This window comes from Heterocephalus glaber, unplaced genomic scaffold, assembly GCF_053883595.1.
Source record: "Heterocephalus glaber isolate CG9 unplaced genomic scaffold, H.glaber_assembly_v1.0 deba00001553, whole genome shotgun sequence".
NCBI classification, from domain to species: Eukaryota; Metazoa; Chordata; class Mammalia; order Rodentia; family Bathyergidae; genus Heterocephalus; species Heterocephalus glaber.
In genome coordinates this window covers 31325632-31340986 of record NW_028258344.1, presented here as the reverse complement: position 1 = coordinate 31340986, position 15355 = coordinate 31325632, and the positions used below count along the sequence as shown (strand labels likewise).

General features: G+C 34.9%; 1 protein-coding gene across 3 annotated transcripts in view; it reads left to right on the top strand.

Moving 5' to 3' along the window:
* Window positions 1-15355, top strand: part of Mmp16 (matrix metallopeptidase 16) — a 257974-nt gene that overhangs the window by 219221 nt on the left and 23398 nt on the right. For all 3 annotated transcript variants that reach the window (XM_087190561.1, XM_087190559.1, XM_087190560.1), the window contains one exon: window positions 8375-8513. In XM_087190561.1, coding sequence (XP_087046687.1) covers window positions 8375-8513 — 139 coding nt within the window. The remainder of the gene's footprint in view (window positions 1-8374; window positions 8514-15355) is intronic.

Sequence of the window (15355 nt, the reverse complement as noted above, 5' to 3'; positions counted from 1 at the left end):
AGTCAGCAAAAGCATAGTTTTATTGCAAATAAGACAGCTTTTTTTAGATAAAAAATAATGTGATGGTAGTTCTTGATAGGTGTTGTAATGGCACAGATGTTTTCAGCTCATTATGTTCACTAAATAGTAGTTCCCATCTTACAGAGGCAGCAATAATAACATTTCACAGAGCATTCTGAAACCAGCGGCTTGCCTCTCCTCATCTCTAGACTGAATGTACACTTTTACGGCTCTCTGTGTTTCTCTCTCCCCGTCCTCCTTCTCCCTCTCCCTCTCAAATCCGGAACTGCTGGTAGAGGAAAATGAATGAAACCTTTGATATGTTTTCAACACTTAATTATATGATGTATGAATTGAAATTCAGATGACCCTGCCAAGATTCATAAATTTCAGACGTAAAAGGAGAAAGACAAAAAGCAATGTGTCACATTACTGCCTTTGCATTGCGGTTTAAAAGTAATTCACTGCTTTCACTAAATGCAGTATATTCATGATGCATTTTTAAGTATTTTTTTTTCTTCATCACAGCCACACCAGTGACTTACTAAATGAGATTAGATGCAAAAAAGAAATGGGAAAAGAGATGAGGACATAAAAAGAAAACAGTGTAAGCTCAGGGTTTTTGTTTGTTTGTTTGTTGTTTGTTTGTGTTTTTTTTAGTGGGAGTTGCTTTCAGATAGCTATGTTTCCCCCAGTGATATCAAACTCCTCCTCAGGTCTTTCTATACTGGAGTTGAACCACACTTTTGTTGCAGCATTTTTTTACCATTCATTATTTAGGTATGGAGATTAAATTCTAAAACACACACACACACACACACACACACACACACACACACATATATATATATATGTTATTTTATGGCTATCATAGAATTATACATCAATGATTATAAATTTTTAAGCTTTAAAAATAATACACTTTATGCCAGAATTTTTAAAATATGAATTAATTAAACGTAGCCCATGTCAGACACATCATCCCACCTTTTGCATCCAGGTTTTTCAATATTAATTCACCTAAAAATTGAGGATTTTTTTCAAATACTGAAGATTAAACTCAGAGACTTTGCAATGAATTACACAGCCAGTCCCCTTTTCATTTTCTAATTTTTTTTCCCCTGAGACAGGGTCTCACTGAGTCACTAAGCTACTAAATTGCCTGGGCTGGGCTTGAGTTTGGAGTCTTCCTGCCTCAGGATCCCAGACTGCTGGGATTACAGGCATGTGCCACCAAAGCATGGCTTAAACAAACAGAGGATTTTAAAAAAATCATTTAAGGACTCTAAGAGTCATCATGTAAATTTATCACAGGTAGTAAACAAGATACCCTGAAAATGTTAACTCCCTTTTCTTAGAAATATGTATATTGAAATAAACTTAAAATGCAAATGGTAACTAACACCTGCCTCCTTGAAAATAAACACATTAAGAGAAATTTCAGAATTATTGAAATGACTTAAAGAATACCTTGTGAATATGTTATTTCCTTCTACCGCTATAGTGAGTCTGTGTTTTGAGCATTTTTCAAAACTGCAGGCAATGTCCAAAGTACTTGACCTATTGAGATGCATTTCTGGATCATTTCTCCCAGAATTACTTTGGGACACTTGGATTAATGAGCCCTGAAAATCATGCCTGCAAAATCATTGCAGAAATTCATGACTGTCTTCGTGAAAAAGTGTATTCTAATGGTTGCTTCGAACAGATTTCCCCCTAATGTTTATATACCAAAAACCAGCTTGTTTCAGCTGCTGTGGTCAGATAATGAAAGCTTCCCAGAATGACATTGTCTTTTCTGGATATTAAGCATCACTTAGTAATTTTTTTTGTTCCTTAAATTATAATCTTATTTTTTCTTTCACAATGTTGAGAAAAGTACAGCTAAGTCAATGTGAATGGCTTTGTTCTCTTTATAAAAATGTTATTATACTTTTTATAATTTTCTATATAGTCAATGAACCTGAAAATAATAGTTTAGTGAATTTATAACATGCTTATATGGAATCACAGAGTATGACTTTATGTTTCAAGTCAAATGAAAGATAGATTAATTTGGACTGTATATAGAAAAATATAGTTTTTTAACATACAAAGATGTTGATTGTAGGATTCTTTATGGTAGCAAATTTAAATGGCAAATTATGTTTAAATGGAAAGTTAATAAATTTACTCTTACTAGGTAGAATAGTATTTAGTCACCAAAAATGTTTGCAAAGTTCATATAATATTTTATCATAAGATAATTAACTGTGTTCCCAGATATTTAAGTAAGCCTGTTTTAACTTTTTAAAAATTTTCAAAAGTACACAAAAGTTGCAAGAATGAACAGTTTACACCTAGAGTCTACATTTAACAAGTGTTGGTATTCCTTACGTATTTGTATGTGTGTGTACAAACACAAACATAAGTAATATCTGCCTTTTATCTATATTTTGATCTAAATTTATGCAACTATATTAGTGTACAAGTGAGTACTTTTTTCTCATCATCTTATAGAAGACAGCATACTTTTTCAAATCACAAATGATACTATGATAAAAGACCTTACGAGAATTCATTTCTATTCAATCATGTTATATAAATCTGCATTATATTTTAGTGCATTGTATTTTTCTATTTGAGAGGATGTATGTTCATTTGGGATAGATTGCTAAAGGGAGGATAACTGGGTTAAGGAACAAATTCAGTACATATGGAATATTATTTTGTTATCATACTGATCTTCACAGGCATTGTGCCAGTCTGCATGCCCACCAGAAGCGGGTGAAGGAGTCTATTTCTATAAGCCACATTAAAGTAATTGGCTAAGAAAGACTTGGTATCCCAGAGTAATTGCAGCATATGCATCTTTTCCTATGCTTGTAAACCTTTCTTTTTCTGTGAACAGTCACTGTGTGTCTCTTAGTCATTTTTCTATAAGGTTGATGGTTTTTCTTGATTTTTAAGAGTTCATATATTAAAGTTTGAGCCTTTGTGATAAAGACTGCAAGTATTTTCTTCTGTGTCATAGTTTTTACAATGGCCTTATTCGTGGTTTTTATAAAACAAAGATGTTTTTCATCTAACCACAGTACATGAAAGCAGAACAACGTTTTCTTGTGATATGATTACTTTTTAAGAAAATTAGGTATTTCAGGCTTGCTTATAAATTCCAAAACGGTTTAAATGCCCTAAGTTAGTGTCTTTTCTTTTTAATCATTCAGAGAAACAAATATCTTTAACAGCTTTTCATTGCTGGCTCCCACCTCCTGCCCAGATCTCCATAGCTGCTCATGGCCTACTTCTTCCCAAACTGCAGCACCGCAGAGTCTGGCTCCCCAGGCCAGGTCCTGGAGGACACATCCAGATGGATGCTGCAGGCGTCTCTTTCTGCTCCCAAAGAACTAGAAGTAAAGTCAGGCCTACTGCATTTCTTCCTCTATCTTTTAAACAATCATACTAATTCCTTCCCCCCATGTGCATAGCTGTACAGTTTTTTTTCTTTTCCCATTGTTACATATCTGATTTCTCCTCAGGACATCATAAACCCTTAAAAACAACCTGTGATTGCCTATGATCAGAATCAGTATTTATGTACATAAGTATCTAGTTTTTCACAGCCAGTGAGCTCCTTTGATTAGAATGTCAGTTTAGTAAATCAGTTTGGTACCCACATTAAGCAGCTACTTTGACTTGAATAATCTCAGATATAGTGTTATTCAACCTGTAGTACTTTGCTGAAAATATTGAAAGATCTGTCTGTTAAATATATGTTGGGCTCCTATAATATGCAGGGCACAGTTCTCAATGCCTCAATGCTGACAATTCAGTGATAAGCAAAACTACACTGTCCCTATTCCTGTGTGACATGTAGGGTGGTGAAGCAGGAGGACATCATTAGGTCACACACATACAAACTTGGAGACACACACACACACACACACACACATACTCTGATTCCATAAGGGCTAGGACGTGAAACTACTATGAAATAGTTTAACAGTGTATTTTGGGCTGCTGCAACAAAATAGCATACACTAGGTGTTCATAAACAACAGAAACTTACTTCTCACAGTTTTGTGTCTGATGAGAGCTGGCTTTCTCACACCTGGTGCCTTCTAGCTGTGTTCTTACACAGGAGGAGGGAGAAAGGATATCTCTGAGGCCTCCTTTATAAGGGTACTAATTAGATGCACGGGGGCTGCATCCTTATGAAGAAGTAACAGTCCCCCACAGCACCCCCTCTTTTGTGGGTTAGGATTTCAAGATTTGAATCTACTGTAGATATTCTAACTGAGAACTAAGGGATCAGTTGTGGTTCATTAGGAGAAAATTATGAGAAAGTGGATGAACACTGAACATTCAAATTAGAGCAGACTCCACGAGGAAGAAAAGAGCTTTTACTCTGTCAAGAAGCCAGAAGGAAGCTAATGAACGTGGGGCACTATGAGCGTGCTGGAGAATGCAAGGACCTGTGTGGGAACTGCAGACTAGGCCCATGTCTGAATTTCATTCTGGATGGAGAAGGAGGCAAGTCGGAGGCTTTGAGATAGCACTGTGTTCATCTCTGCCATAAACAGTGGCGGCTCAGACTGAGGTCATGGCAAAGAGTTATGAGATGCTATTTCAGAAATGGGAAAATTAGGCAAAGACCAAGGTGGCCAGTCAGGCCACCCAATTCATCCAAAAATGAATTATGACATTTAGAAATTGATTTGATATAAGTCACATAATGCCTCTATGTATCAGAAGTGAAATTAGATTAGTTCTGATTGTTTTTTACAGTAGTCCATAAATTAGCATTCTCTGTGATAATATATAAATAACATTATCATTTCATCTTCAGATGTTAGCGGACACTTTTTTTATTTAGTTCTCAGTAAATACTATGCCTTCTATAAGCCAGAATTTAAAAGAAATAGAAGAAAAGTACCCTGAATTTCTCCTATATGTCACTGCTTTCTTGTGTATACAATGTGGTACTCTGTACTTAACTCTATAAACAGAATGGTTTTTCTAGGTCCCATGCTACATGGAAAGATTAGTTGACATGTAAGGCCATAAATGCTTTTATCTTAAGTGAAATATTAGTATTTGAGTAAACATTCCATCCAGTTAGGTCATTTTAAAGCCATATTTTGTTTTCATAAGTCTACCTTGCAGATATGTCAGTAGTAGTTGTTGTTATTATTATCATTTATGGTACCTTTTCTCCTTCTATTCAGGTAACATTGCACATAAATAGCAGATATTGGTCCCCACAGAAATTGTTCCTTTTTCTTTCCCTTCACATCCAAAGTCAAAACAAAACTTTCAGTGTTTGAAAGGATGAAAGCTGATGTTTTTTTCCTCCATAGTTCAAAGACCTGTAAATAATATAGCCTTTCAGAAACAAAATAAGTGCTAAATATCTGCCTATTCAAGTAGAATTCTTGTATTCTTATGACTGATATGTAGTTTTTATTTATTTAAATAAGAAGATATCACCACCATAGAGGAGAATGAACTTAGGTTTGATTGTAGAGCATTGACTTCTAAATGTATCACTTAATGTCATCTTTCATTATGCTTTTTTTCTTTCATAAACTATTTATTAAACATCTCTGTGGAAAGTTCTTTTCTGGAAATGGTGAACCATAATGAACAAAAGATAGTCCCTTGTTTATGAAACTTATTTCCTAGAGAACATAAACATAAATAAGTAAAACAAGTATTTTATAAAACAGTGATAAATGCAATGAAACAAAAATACAGCTGGGAAGGAAGGTGAACAAAACCAGCAGATGTGTGTGCATGTGTGAGGGACTTCAATTTTAGATAGAGTAGTCAGAGAAAGTTTCAATTATAAGGAAATTCTATACAGAAACCTAAATGTAATTTTAAATCTCCTTTCTCTCTGAATTGTTCAGAAATCTCATTCCACATGACAATCTGTAGTGACTGCAGTAGGAATTTACATTCTCTGTCAGAATGCTTTCTAAATTATTTGTGCCATTGCTTTCTGACAAACTGAGAAGTTGTGTAGAAGTTGAATAATGATATGGAGTGAAGCTATCCATATGACTCCTATCCAAGACTTCTATCAACAAGGAACAGTCACAAATTCTCCCACATTACTTTCTGAAGTTTTATAAAGTGACTATGCTTATCTTAAGGCAGTACCTTCATTTCTCTTTTTCATAAAGACAAGTTGTGTTCCTGTCTTCAGATTGCAGCATATGTCTATACTAAAGAGTCGCTGGCCCTGTCTCCATATGTAGGCAGAGTAAGCACTGTGAAGTGGTTCTCTAAAAACAAAAAAATACTGAAATACAGTCCGATGTGTTTTCACATGGTTTCTTTTCATTGTTCAATTTACAGATGACTTTTCCCTTTCATTCTTCCATAAACAATGACCAGTTATTTCTTTACAAAAATCTAGTAGGTACTTAGCCTATTTAATTTATTATTTCATAGACACATTAAAATAGTAAGTATATTTCATCTGGGGATTGGTATGGTCTTATACCTGGTTAAAAGCCCCTATTGTATGTAGACAAAAAAGTAGGGTTTTTTTTCTTTTAAATGATCAAATTATCATTTGCTCACATTCTATTTGTAGTAAATCTCTGATCTCTAGGCTCACATGTATTTCCCCAGATCACAATCTTTTTCATGAAATACAGTAACTTTGTATTTTATAATCCATTCAGCTTTTCTACTGCATGTTAGTAAAATCTTTATTAATTCAAAACTGCCAAGCAGAATGATAATTATCAGAAAAAGTTAATAACATAAAGAAGTCTTGGGGAGAAAGAGCTAAATGGCTGGATTCTGAAAAATAAACAATGTATGAGATAAAACTGTAAACAGAAATGTAAGCATAAAATGTAGTTTAGATAGTTTCCGTGTAATTCTAAAGAAATAAAATCAAAATATGAATGTTACTATTTGCCTCATCCTAAGAAAGTCCATCAGTACAGTGATCATGAAAGGAGTTAAATATTGGTTTGTAATTAACTCAGTTACTATTCTCTTCACCAAGATGGCATAGGTATTAGAGAACAGAGCAAGAATAGAACATGAGCTCAGAGCCATTAATTAAGGTACTTCTTCCTGTCTAAATAGCAGGGACTACTAGACAACCCATGATAAGTGATAGATTTATTTAGGAAAAACTTTGTTTTTATCATACTACCTGAAATCCAAGAATCCTCGGTAGATTTCATGTGTGTATGTAAATATATGGATAACTGCTAAGTTCTATCAGGCCAACCTATTCTTAGTCAAAAGCATAGGAAAACTCTCTAATACATTATTTATTACTCTCTACACTGGAAGAAGAGAGAAAGAGGACAGAGAATTTAAACTGACATGTATTTGTGAGTCATACTTGTCCATTTAGTAGAAATATTTAACTTCCATGGGAAATAGTGGCATGTGCATAAATTTGAAATTAAGTTTAAAATAAAGTAAAATTTTGATGTATTTTAAATATACCTTGTATTTCAATATTAGAACACTTTGAATAGATCTGACTTTATTCTGAAATATTCGATAAGAAACTACCTAGTGTCATCAGAGTTACATTTTTGGTAGGTTTTTCTTTTATTTTTTGGATTTTATTTTTGTTTGTCTGGTTGGTTTGTGGGTTGGTTCCTTTTTTCCCATTAGTAGATATTTATGTTGAAATATATTGTTGGTAGCCAAATAAATAATTCAACAACTTTATAAACACAATAGGCCAAGTCATGTGTTACTCCCTAAAAATAAGAATACATAGGTGAACTATGGAATGATTGAGAGAAATAAAGCCTGTCATGTTAGTACATACCTGAGATAATTCACCTAAACAGGAATCTTTTATGAAGACTTTTTTCAAGATAAATTTGATCATCTAGGGTTACCATTATTGAGTAAGCCAGGACATGTTTAATGATTTAAAATATGCTCTGTTTATAATTATACTTAAAAGCAGACGTAACATGGGCAGAGTAGAGATATTACCTCCCTAGTTAATCCTCAACATCTTAGGGAGATTTTGCATGTGTAAAAGTGTTGGGATGCATAGGTAACCACAGTGCTGTTCTCGCTTTCTGGAAGCTGACTTGTATCCTCTATTTGGAAGGATTTGTGCTACCTCTGTTTCCCATGTAGAAAGCCTTGGGGATGATTTAAAATGACCAGATTAAGTACTTTGACATTACATTTTTAATCACTCTATATGGCTTAAAGACTGGAGAGTTGTTTATTACAGCAACTTCGGTGATCGTGCTTGTCAATTGTTGAGCCCTTTTTCTGTTTTGATGTCTGACAGGATAACTTGGCTTTGAGACTATCCAGACAATTCTTGCACAGTGAACTAGTGTGGTGGCTGCATGTCTGCTGACTGGTGGTTTTGCTCCATTTGCAGGACCAGTGGTTTTGGCGAGTAAGAAACAACAGAGTGATGGATGGATACCCCATGCAGATTACTTATTTCTGGCGGGGCTTGCCTCCTAGTATTGATGCAGTATATGAAAACAGTGATGGGAATTTTGTCTTCTTTAAAGGTAAGTCTCTCTTTTATGGCTGGCTGTGTTGTAGTTTGATCACTTTTTCCAGGGCCTTGAAGCATGAATATAGGTGAATAAGTAAAACCCCTTAAGTGAGATTAGGTAGTGAATGAATTTTGTGACATAAATTGTATGTCAATTATAAGCATAAATGAAGTAAAGGTAATTTTTAATTTTATTTGTTTTCTCATATATTCTCATGTAGAAGTCATGAAAATACAGTATTTAGGAAATATTCTATTTTGTAGAACATTTATAGTTGGCTTCCTAGTACCCAAAATAAATAACCATCTCTCCCTTGTCTAAATCCATTTGGAATTTTTTGTTTGACTTTAGAGTGTGTAGAGTTGCTTACTTTTATTGTGCACTGAAATGTATTTCACAATTTAATTTCATATGTAATCTTTGAAACCCAAGCTGATGTAATCAGTTTATAAAATAGTCTCCAGTAAACTAAGAAAGTACTCGTAAAGGCAAGGGACACTTAGGAAAAAAGAGAATACACACAGTTATCATTATCATGAAATTTATTGTCTATTATTTATCCAAGTGACAAAATTTAATAGCACAAGTGTTACTAATGCCTAGAATGCAAAAGTAAGGTTCTCTGTTAAAGTGTACTTCACCAAGCCTGTTCCTCTACCCTCAAAACTGGCTAATATACAAAACAATAAGCCTTAAATCCGTGGCAGTAAGCACAAGGACAAGAAACAGGAGTGGGAAAATTGTGGGAATCGTGAGGAGACCACATGTGAGCTAATGCTGAGGAGAACAAGAGGGTGGAAGGAACAGTACTGAACATTTCTCCAAGACCCAGAAGGACTGAAAATAAGCTTAAATAAAGATACGGGTTAAGGGGAGGAAAAGTGAGTTGTATCCAAAAAACTAATTCTCTCAGAATCATAATAGAAGAACTTGTGCTAACAATGATGGTGTGAAAATTGCATTTGGAGAACAATTTAGTAAGTGAGATTCAAACTACATATTAAAATGAAATTGAACACTTGGAATGTATTCCATCTTTACAGATTTTTTTCTTGAAAAAAAGAGTCAGAGTAGTACATTAATTATAAGATTATGTAGGTTCTGAAGTGATATAAACAATTTTGATTATTTATTGGCTGCATGAACTGGGCAAAACACTCAATTTACACTCAAAACACTCTACCTCAGCTTCCTCATGTGGAAAATGAGGTTTGTATTATTCCCCTACTCAGGATTATTTTGAGGTCTAAATTATTACTACATGTCCAGTATTTGGCACACCACACATATGCTCTCAATAAATGCCAGCCACTGCTGCTACTGAGAAGATTACTATGAACATCATTGCCCTCCTGCTGTTCTATAATAAATGTATAAACAAAGGGGTGTGCGACATACCACTGTGGACAAAGCAAAGATGCCACCTCAGGATACTCTCTGGAGAATATCTGGAAGGACATTTCTTTCCCCTGCACCTTCTTTGGTCCCAACTTCAGCAGGAGAAAACAGGAGGGAGGTCCCTTCTCATCACAGATCAATGGAGCACTCTGACAAAACCACCTGAGGAGAAACTGCCACAGTCATAAGTCCATGTTTTGAAAGCTCTTTGATGCCTCAGGGCTTTCTTCCTTTTATTCTCTCCACCTTCCCTCACTCACTTGTGAAATGGCTGGCTTCTTTTCATCTTTCAACAGCCAGTAGAAGTGGCATGTTCTCAGAGTGCCCTTCCCCACCCCTTTCAAGTAATACCTCCCAACTGGCGCAAAGCCCTTGTCAAATATTCAAAATTACCCACAGATTCAAATGTGATTTCACTTAGAGATGGATGTTGTTTCTATTGTCTTGAAACCACTGTATTTTCAGTTCTCAAACACTACACCATGCTTAGGTAGTGCTCAACAATCATTTAATAAAAACAGAATCATGAAACACTTATTTGATTTTGTATGGTGAGTTTTTAGTGGTGCTAACTACTGCAATATCTTTGTCACTCATCATACAACTATTTAACTTGCAGGATGTTGTGCAGGTCATGATCTCTTCTGATGCTATCATCAGTATAAGGGCATGTCCAGCCTTAAAACTTTTGTCACTCAAGGGGCATATTCTGCTTCTTCCTTCCTCCCCTTCCCTCTCACCAGCACTTCTAATAAACCTCTCAAGGCCCAGCTAGGACATGTACTCTCCAGCCTTGTTATGGTTTGGGTCTAGATGTTGCAGTCATAGGTGGGTGAATCTAGAGTGTGTGATGCTAGGATTAAGGACGTGTGATTTACTAAACCACTACACAAAAGTGATTGGTTTGGCACCACCCTAATCCTGGTAATCTAAATAAAATAAAAGAAGCAGAAAGACACTGTTAAGGTCCCATGTTGCCTTTGCTACCTTGTGCATGGCATGTTGTTTCTCTTCTGTGATTCTTGTTTGTCAACCCTGCTTTGGAGCTAGCTGATTATGGACTGAAACCTGTACAAATTGTAAGCTAAATAAACCTTTCCCCTTTAATCTTGGGTGCTGGATGTTTTTGTCTCAGGAGTGAAAGAAAAGTAACTAAGACAGGCTCTAAACACCATTGCTATCCGGAGGGAGCCAGAAGCTCGGGGTATTCCCAACAAGACAACCTTCCCCCTACTCTTCTACCACTGGTAGGAGAGAAATAGGAGCCCCAGAGCCCTAGGCTTCCAATGATAAACCTTCACCACAATCAAAGCAACTGTCTCTACTTGACAACTCTCTTTGGGGCCTTCATCATTTAAAAAAAATAGATAACTTCATTCCTAATACTGCCATCCCATTTTCCCTATCTGCTGGGAGGCAATCTGTACCCTCTCTTAACAGTCCAATCCCCTTTCTTACTGTAATTTTCTGCATACCACCTGAGGAACTGCATATTTCTTCCATATACTTCTTATCTGTATTCCTTTCACTAGTATATCAGTCCCACAATGGAAAAACATTCTTGCTCTTATTTTCTCTTTTGTATTTTAATATCACCAATATCTTAAACCAATATTTGAAAAACTTTTTGTTACTAGCAAATAATAACTATTGTACATTTTATAGCCCATTATAATTTTTAATTCCTCTAGGGGGGGTGATTAAACCTGCACCTTTGCACCGAGTTACAACCCTAGCACATTGATTTATTTATTATTTAATTTTTTAAATGACATCTAAGTCACCAAGTTGTCCAGCCTGGGCTCCAACTTGAAGTTCCCTTGCCTCTGCCTCCCGGAAATATGGGATTACAGGAGTGTACCACCACACTCACCTCTCTGCCTGTTTATAGTTTCAAAAATATTAAAGTTATCCTTAGATCAGAGACTGAACCAAAATAAAAATGGACCATGCATGGATCATAGCTTGGCTGTCACAGACCTCTGTCTCAATGATACCTATAATGGTAAAAACAAAGGAGCATGTTGCTCCTAGCCTGTAAAAGTCACACTGTACCATTGTTACTAATCGATTTAAGCATTACTCTGATTTACTTTGTTCTTTCCTTAGCCCTCTTTGTCTTCCTTTTCTTGGTCTTTGATTTTTCCTTCCGCTTCTTTACAGTGATCATCTTTTATGTTTTTGCCTTCTAATTAACAGTGTATAGTATTACTTGTATTTGATCAACATTATCTTTTATTCTCTTTAGTTAACAAAAGTCCACATTTAGGTATAAATGAACTTATTATATATGATAAATTCTATATTATTTTTTAATTTTATTTTTTAAAGACAAGATCTTGCTATGTACCTTAGGCTGGCTTTGAACTCACTATGTAGCCTAGACTGGCCTCAAACTCGTGGTGATCTCCGTACAGGGACTACAGGCATGCACCACCACACCTGGCTCAGTTCTATATTCTTAACATCAGCTCATTGTTTTTTGCTATGTAAGTACAGTATATCAAAATACATATATTAAGGTGGCTTCTGCTTTTCAGCCAAAAGACAATAATATAGACGAGATTTATCATTGCCACTGAAAATATAAAACAAATATAAAATAATTGTTTTTGAGACATTGGCTATAAAGAAGCATAAAGCTGTGAACCCTGAGAGTAAGGAAACAAGGAAAGATGAGTCCTGAAATTTCTGCAGAGTCCTATCTGGGTGGAGTTTCCAGGCTGTGGCACAAGGTCAGGGAACTCTCTCAACTGAAGAAACATCTGAGACTTCAAGGAGAACAGGTAGACATTGTGTATAGGACAAAGACAGGGAAGTGAGAGTGCGAGGAATAGGGTGAGAGGCTTGAGATTAGCAGATAAACCCTGTAAAGACTGGAGAGAACATTGTTGGGGGTACTTAAGGAAACTGTAATCTAGAGAAGCACTCACCAGAAATAAAAGAAACATCTGATACTCACTGAGGGCCAACAGTACCTGCTTCCCCCAGTTACATGTTCCTGAGTACTGGATAGAGAAATAAAACAGGTTTTGCTGCAGCAGTGAGGAATAATTAACCTACCATGAGCACTACCTTGATCCTGCCTAACAAATATTCTAAGGAAGAGGTGAAGTGTTCAAATCATTACCAAGTAATGGTTCTAGGATAAAGCTCAAGAATATTTACAAGGATACAAATTTATGGATCCAAAAATGTAAAATATGTAATACAATAGCACATCAGTTCACGAACTTATTTCTTTCTAGGATTCTGGAAAACATGGCCATGTTCATGTTCATATGGGAAAGATGGCTGCAGTTGTGTTCGTCACCCAACACAGAATTCACAAACAAAAATAAAATTTTGCTAAATTTTTCTGTTTGTGAACCAAATTGTTTGCAAGCTAAAGCATTCATGAGCTGAAGTACCACTGCCTATCTGGCATCCCCCACAAGATCAGGAACAAGACAGGAATGTCCACCTATATGAAGTCCTTTCAACCTGTTATGGGAGGTTTTATTTAATAACATGATAAGGCAATGACTATAAATAAGAAGTATACACATCACAAGGAAATAAGACTTTATTCACAGTTCAACATGATTGTTTATGTAGAAATAGGATGCAGTCGACCAAAAGCATACTGAATTTGATAAATGAATTTGACGAGGTTGGATGAGATAAATTACACACATTTTAGTTTTATTTATTTATGTTTTTAAGAACTGTGAAGGATCTGAGATTTTACCTTAGGTATAAGCTAATAGCATAGTCTTTCTCACTTTCATGAGTGTTGGCAGAAGACATGAAATCCCCAGTCAGAGAAAGGAACACTGGCAAATTCTGTGGCCATCGTTATTTTTACAACAATGCCAGGTAACTTATGTGAACATAATCAGTTTTATTACAGATAAAAAACTCAAACTTAAAGAACTTCAAGTTTATATAATGAGCAATAAGGTTGTCTGCATTTTCTCCTGAAAAAAGACATTTTCTTTATTTTTCTGGACAAAACTGACTTTCCTTTTTCTGTAGAAGGAGACAATGCCTCTATTACCCAAGATAATTTGGTATACAAGTTATTTTTAGAATTGTATTACAGAGCAAAAGCAGTCAGTGGCTCTGCTTGCAGGACATACTGAAAAGCTGAAACCTATGGAGAATTGTGTGCAATCACATACTAGCAAAAAGAAATGAGGAATTGAAAAAAAATTTAAAGCCACAGTATCCAAAATATTGGATACTGTGGTATCAGAATGCAAAAAAATGTATCACTTACACATTACAACTTTACTAAATGAAAGTAAACAAGGCATATAATTTTGCAGATATATTTATGGGTCACAACACTGACTATTTTTACAGTGGGAAATCTAACCCAGTTTATCTATAGACTCATTGCAATGCTAATCAAAATATTTCCAAGTTTTTTTGTAGTAATTATCAGACTGATTCTAAAATTTTTATGCAAAAGACTCAAAATAAATAAATTACATTAAAATTACTACTTGATTTTGAAGTCTTATTTTAAATCCATTGTAATAATGGTATAACATAGGTGTTGGCATAAAGAAGGACTAAATCAATCTTCAGAACAGAAACAGACTCAGCTATAAATGAGCAAGTAATTTTTAACTTCAAATATTTTATTGGAAAAGTGCAGAGGAAATTCAATGCACAAAATATACTTCAACAAAACCATTGGATATCTATATCCAAAAACAAACACTAGTACATACTTTCTAACTTATACAAATATTAATTCAGAATGGTCTTACCATTAACTTAAAAGCTAAAAGTACAAAACTTTTATTTGTGACTCTGACTTGGGAAAAAATTTTGTTGGACAGAATGTCAAAATCATGATCCACAAAAGAAAAGCATAAGTTAAAATTTAAAACATCTGCTCAAATTTTAAGAGAAGAAAGACAAGCCACAGACAAAATACAGTATTTACCAAGCATATCTGTGGAATATATAAAGAACTCTCAAAATGCATTTAAAAAACAAAATAACTCAATCAAAAGGAACAAAATATTTGAGCAAAAATTTCACCAAGAATGATATACACAAGGCAAATAACCACATGAAAAGATGCTCAGCAGTAGTATTCATTAGGGAAAAGTGAGTTAAAATCACAATAAGCTAGCACTAGACACAAGGAAAAATGGATAAAATTTAAAAGCCTGACAATATCAAGTAGTGACAAGATTGAAAAGAAACTAGAGTTTTCATACATAGTTGATTTGAATGTAAAACTGCACACACTGCAAAACAGCTCCATACATCTATAATTATAATATCACAAAACTGGCAATGACTCTAATATCCTCAAGAGGTGAGTGGATAAACACACATGGTATATCTATATAATGGAATACTACTCAGCAATAAAAAGCAATTTACAATACAACACAGATGAAGTTCAAACTTTTGCTGAGCCAGGTAATTCAGACAAAACAAAGGTATATGCT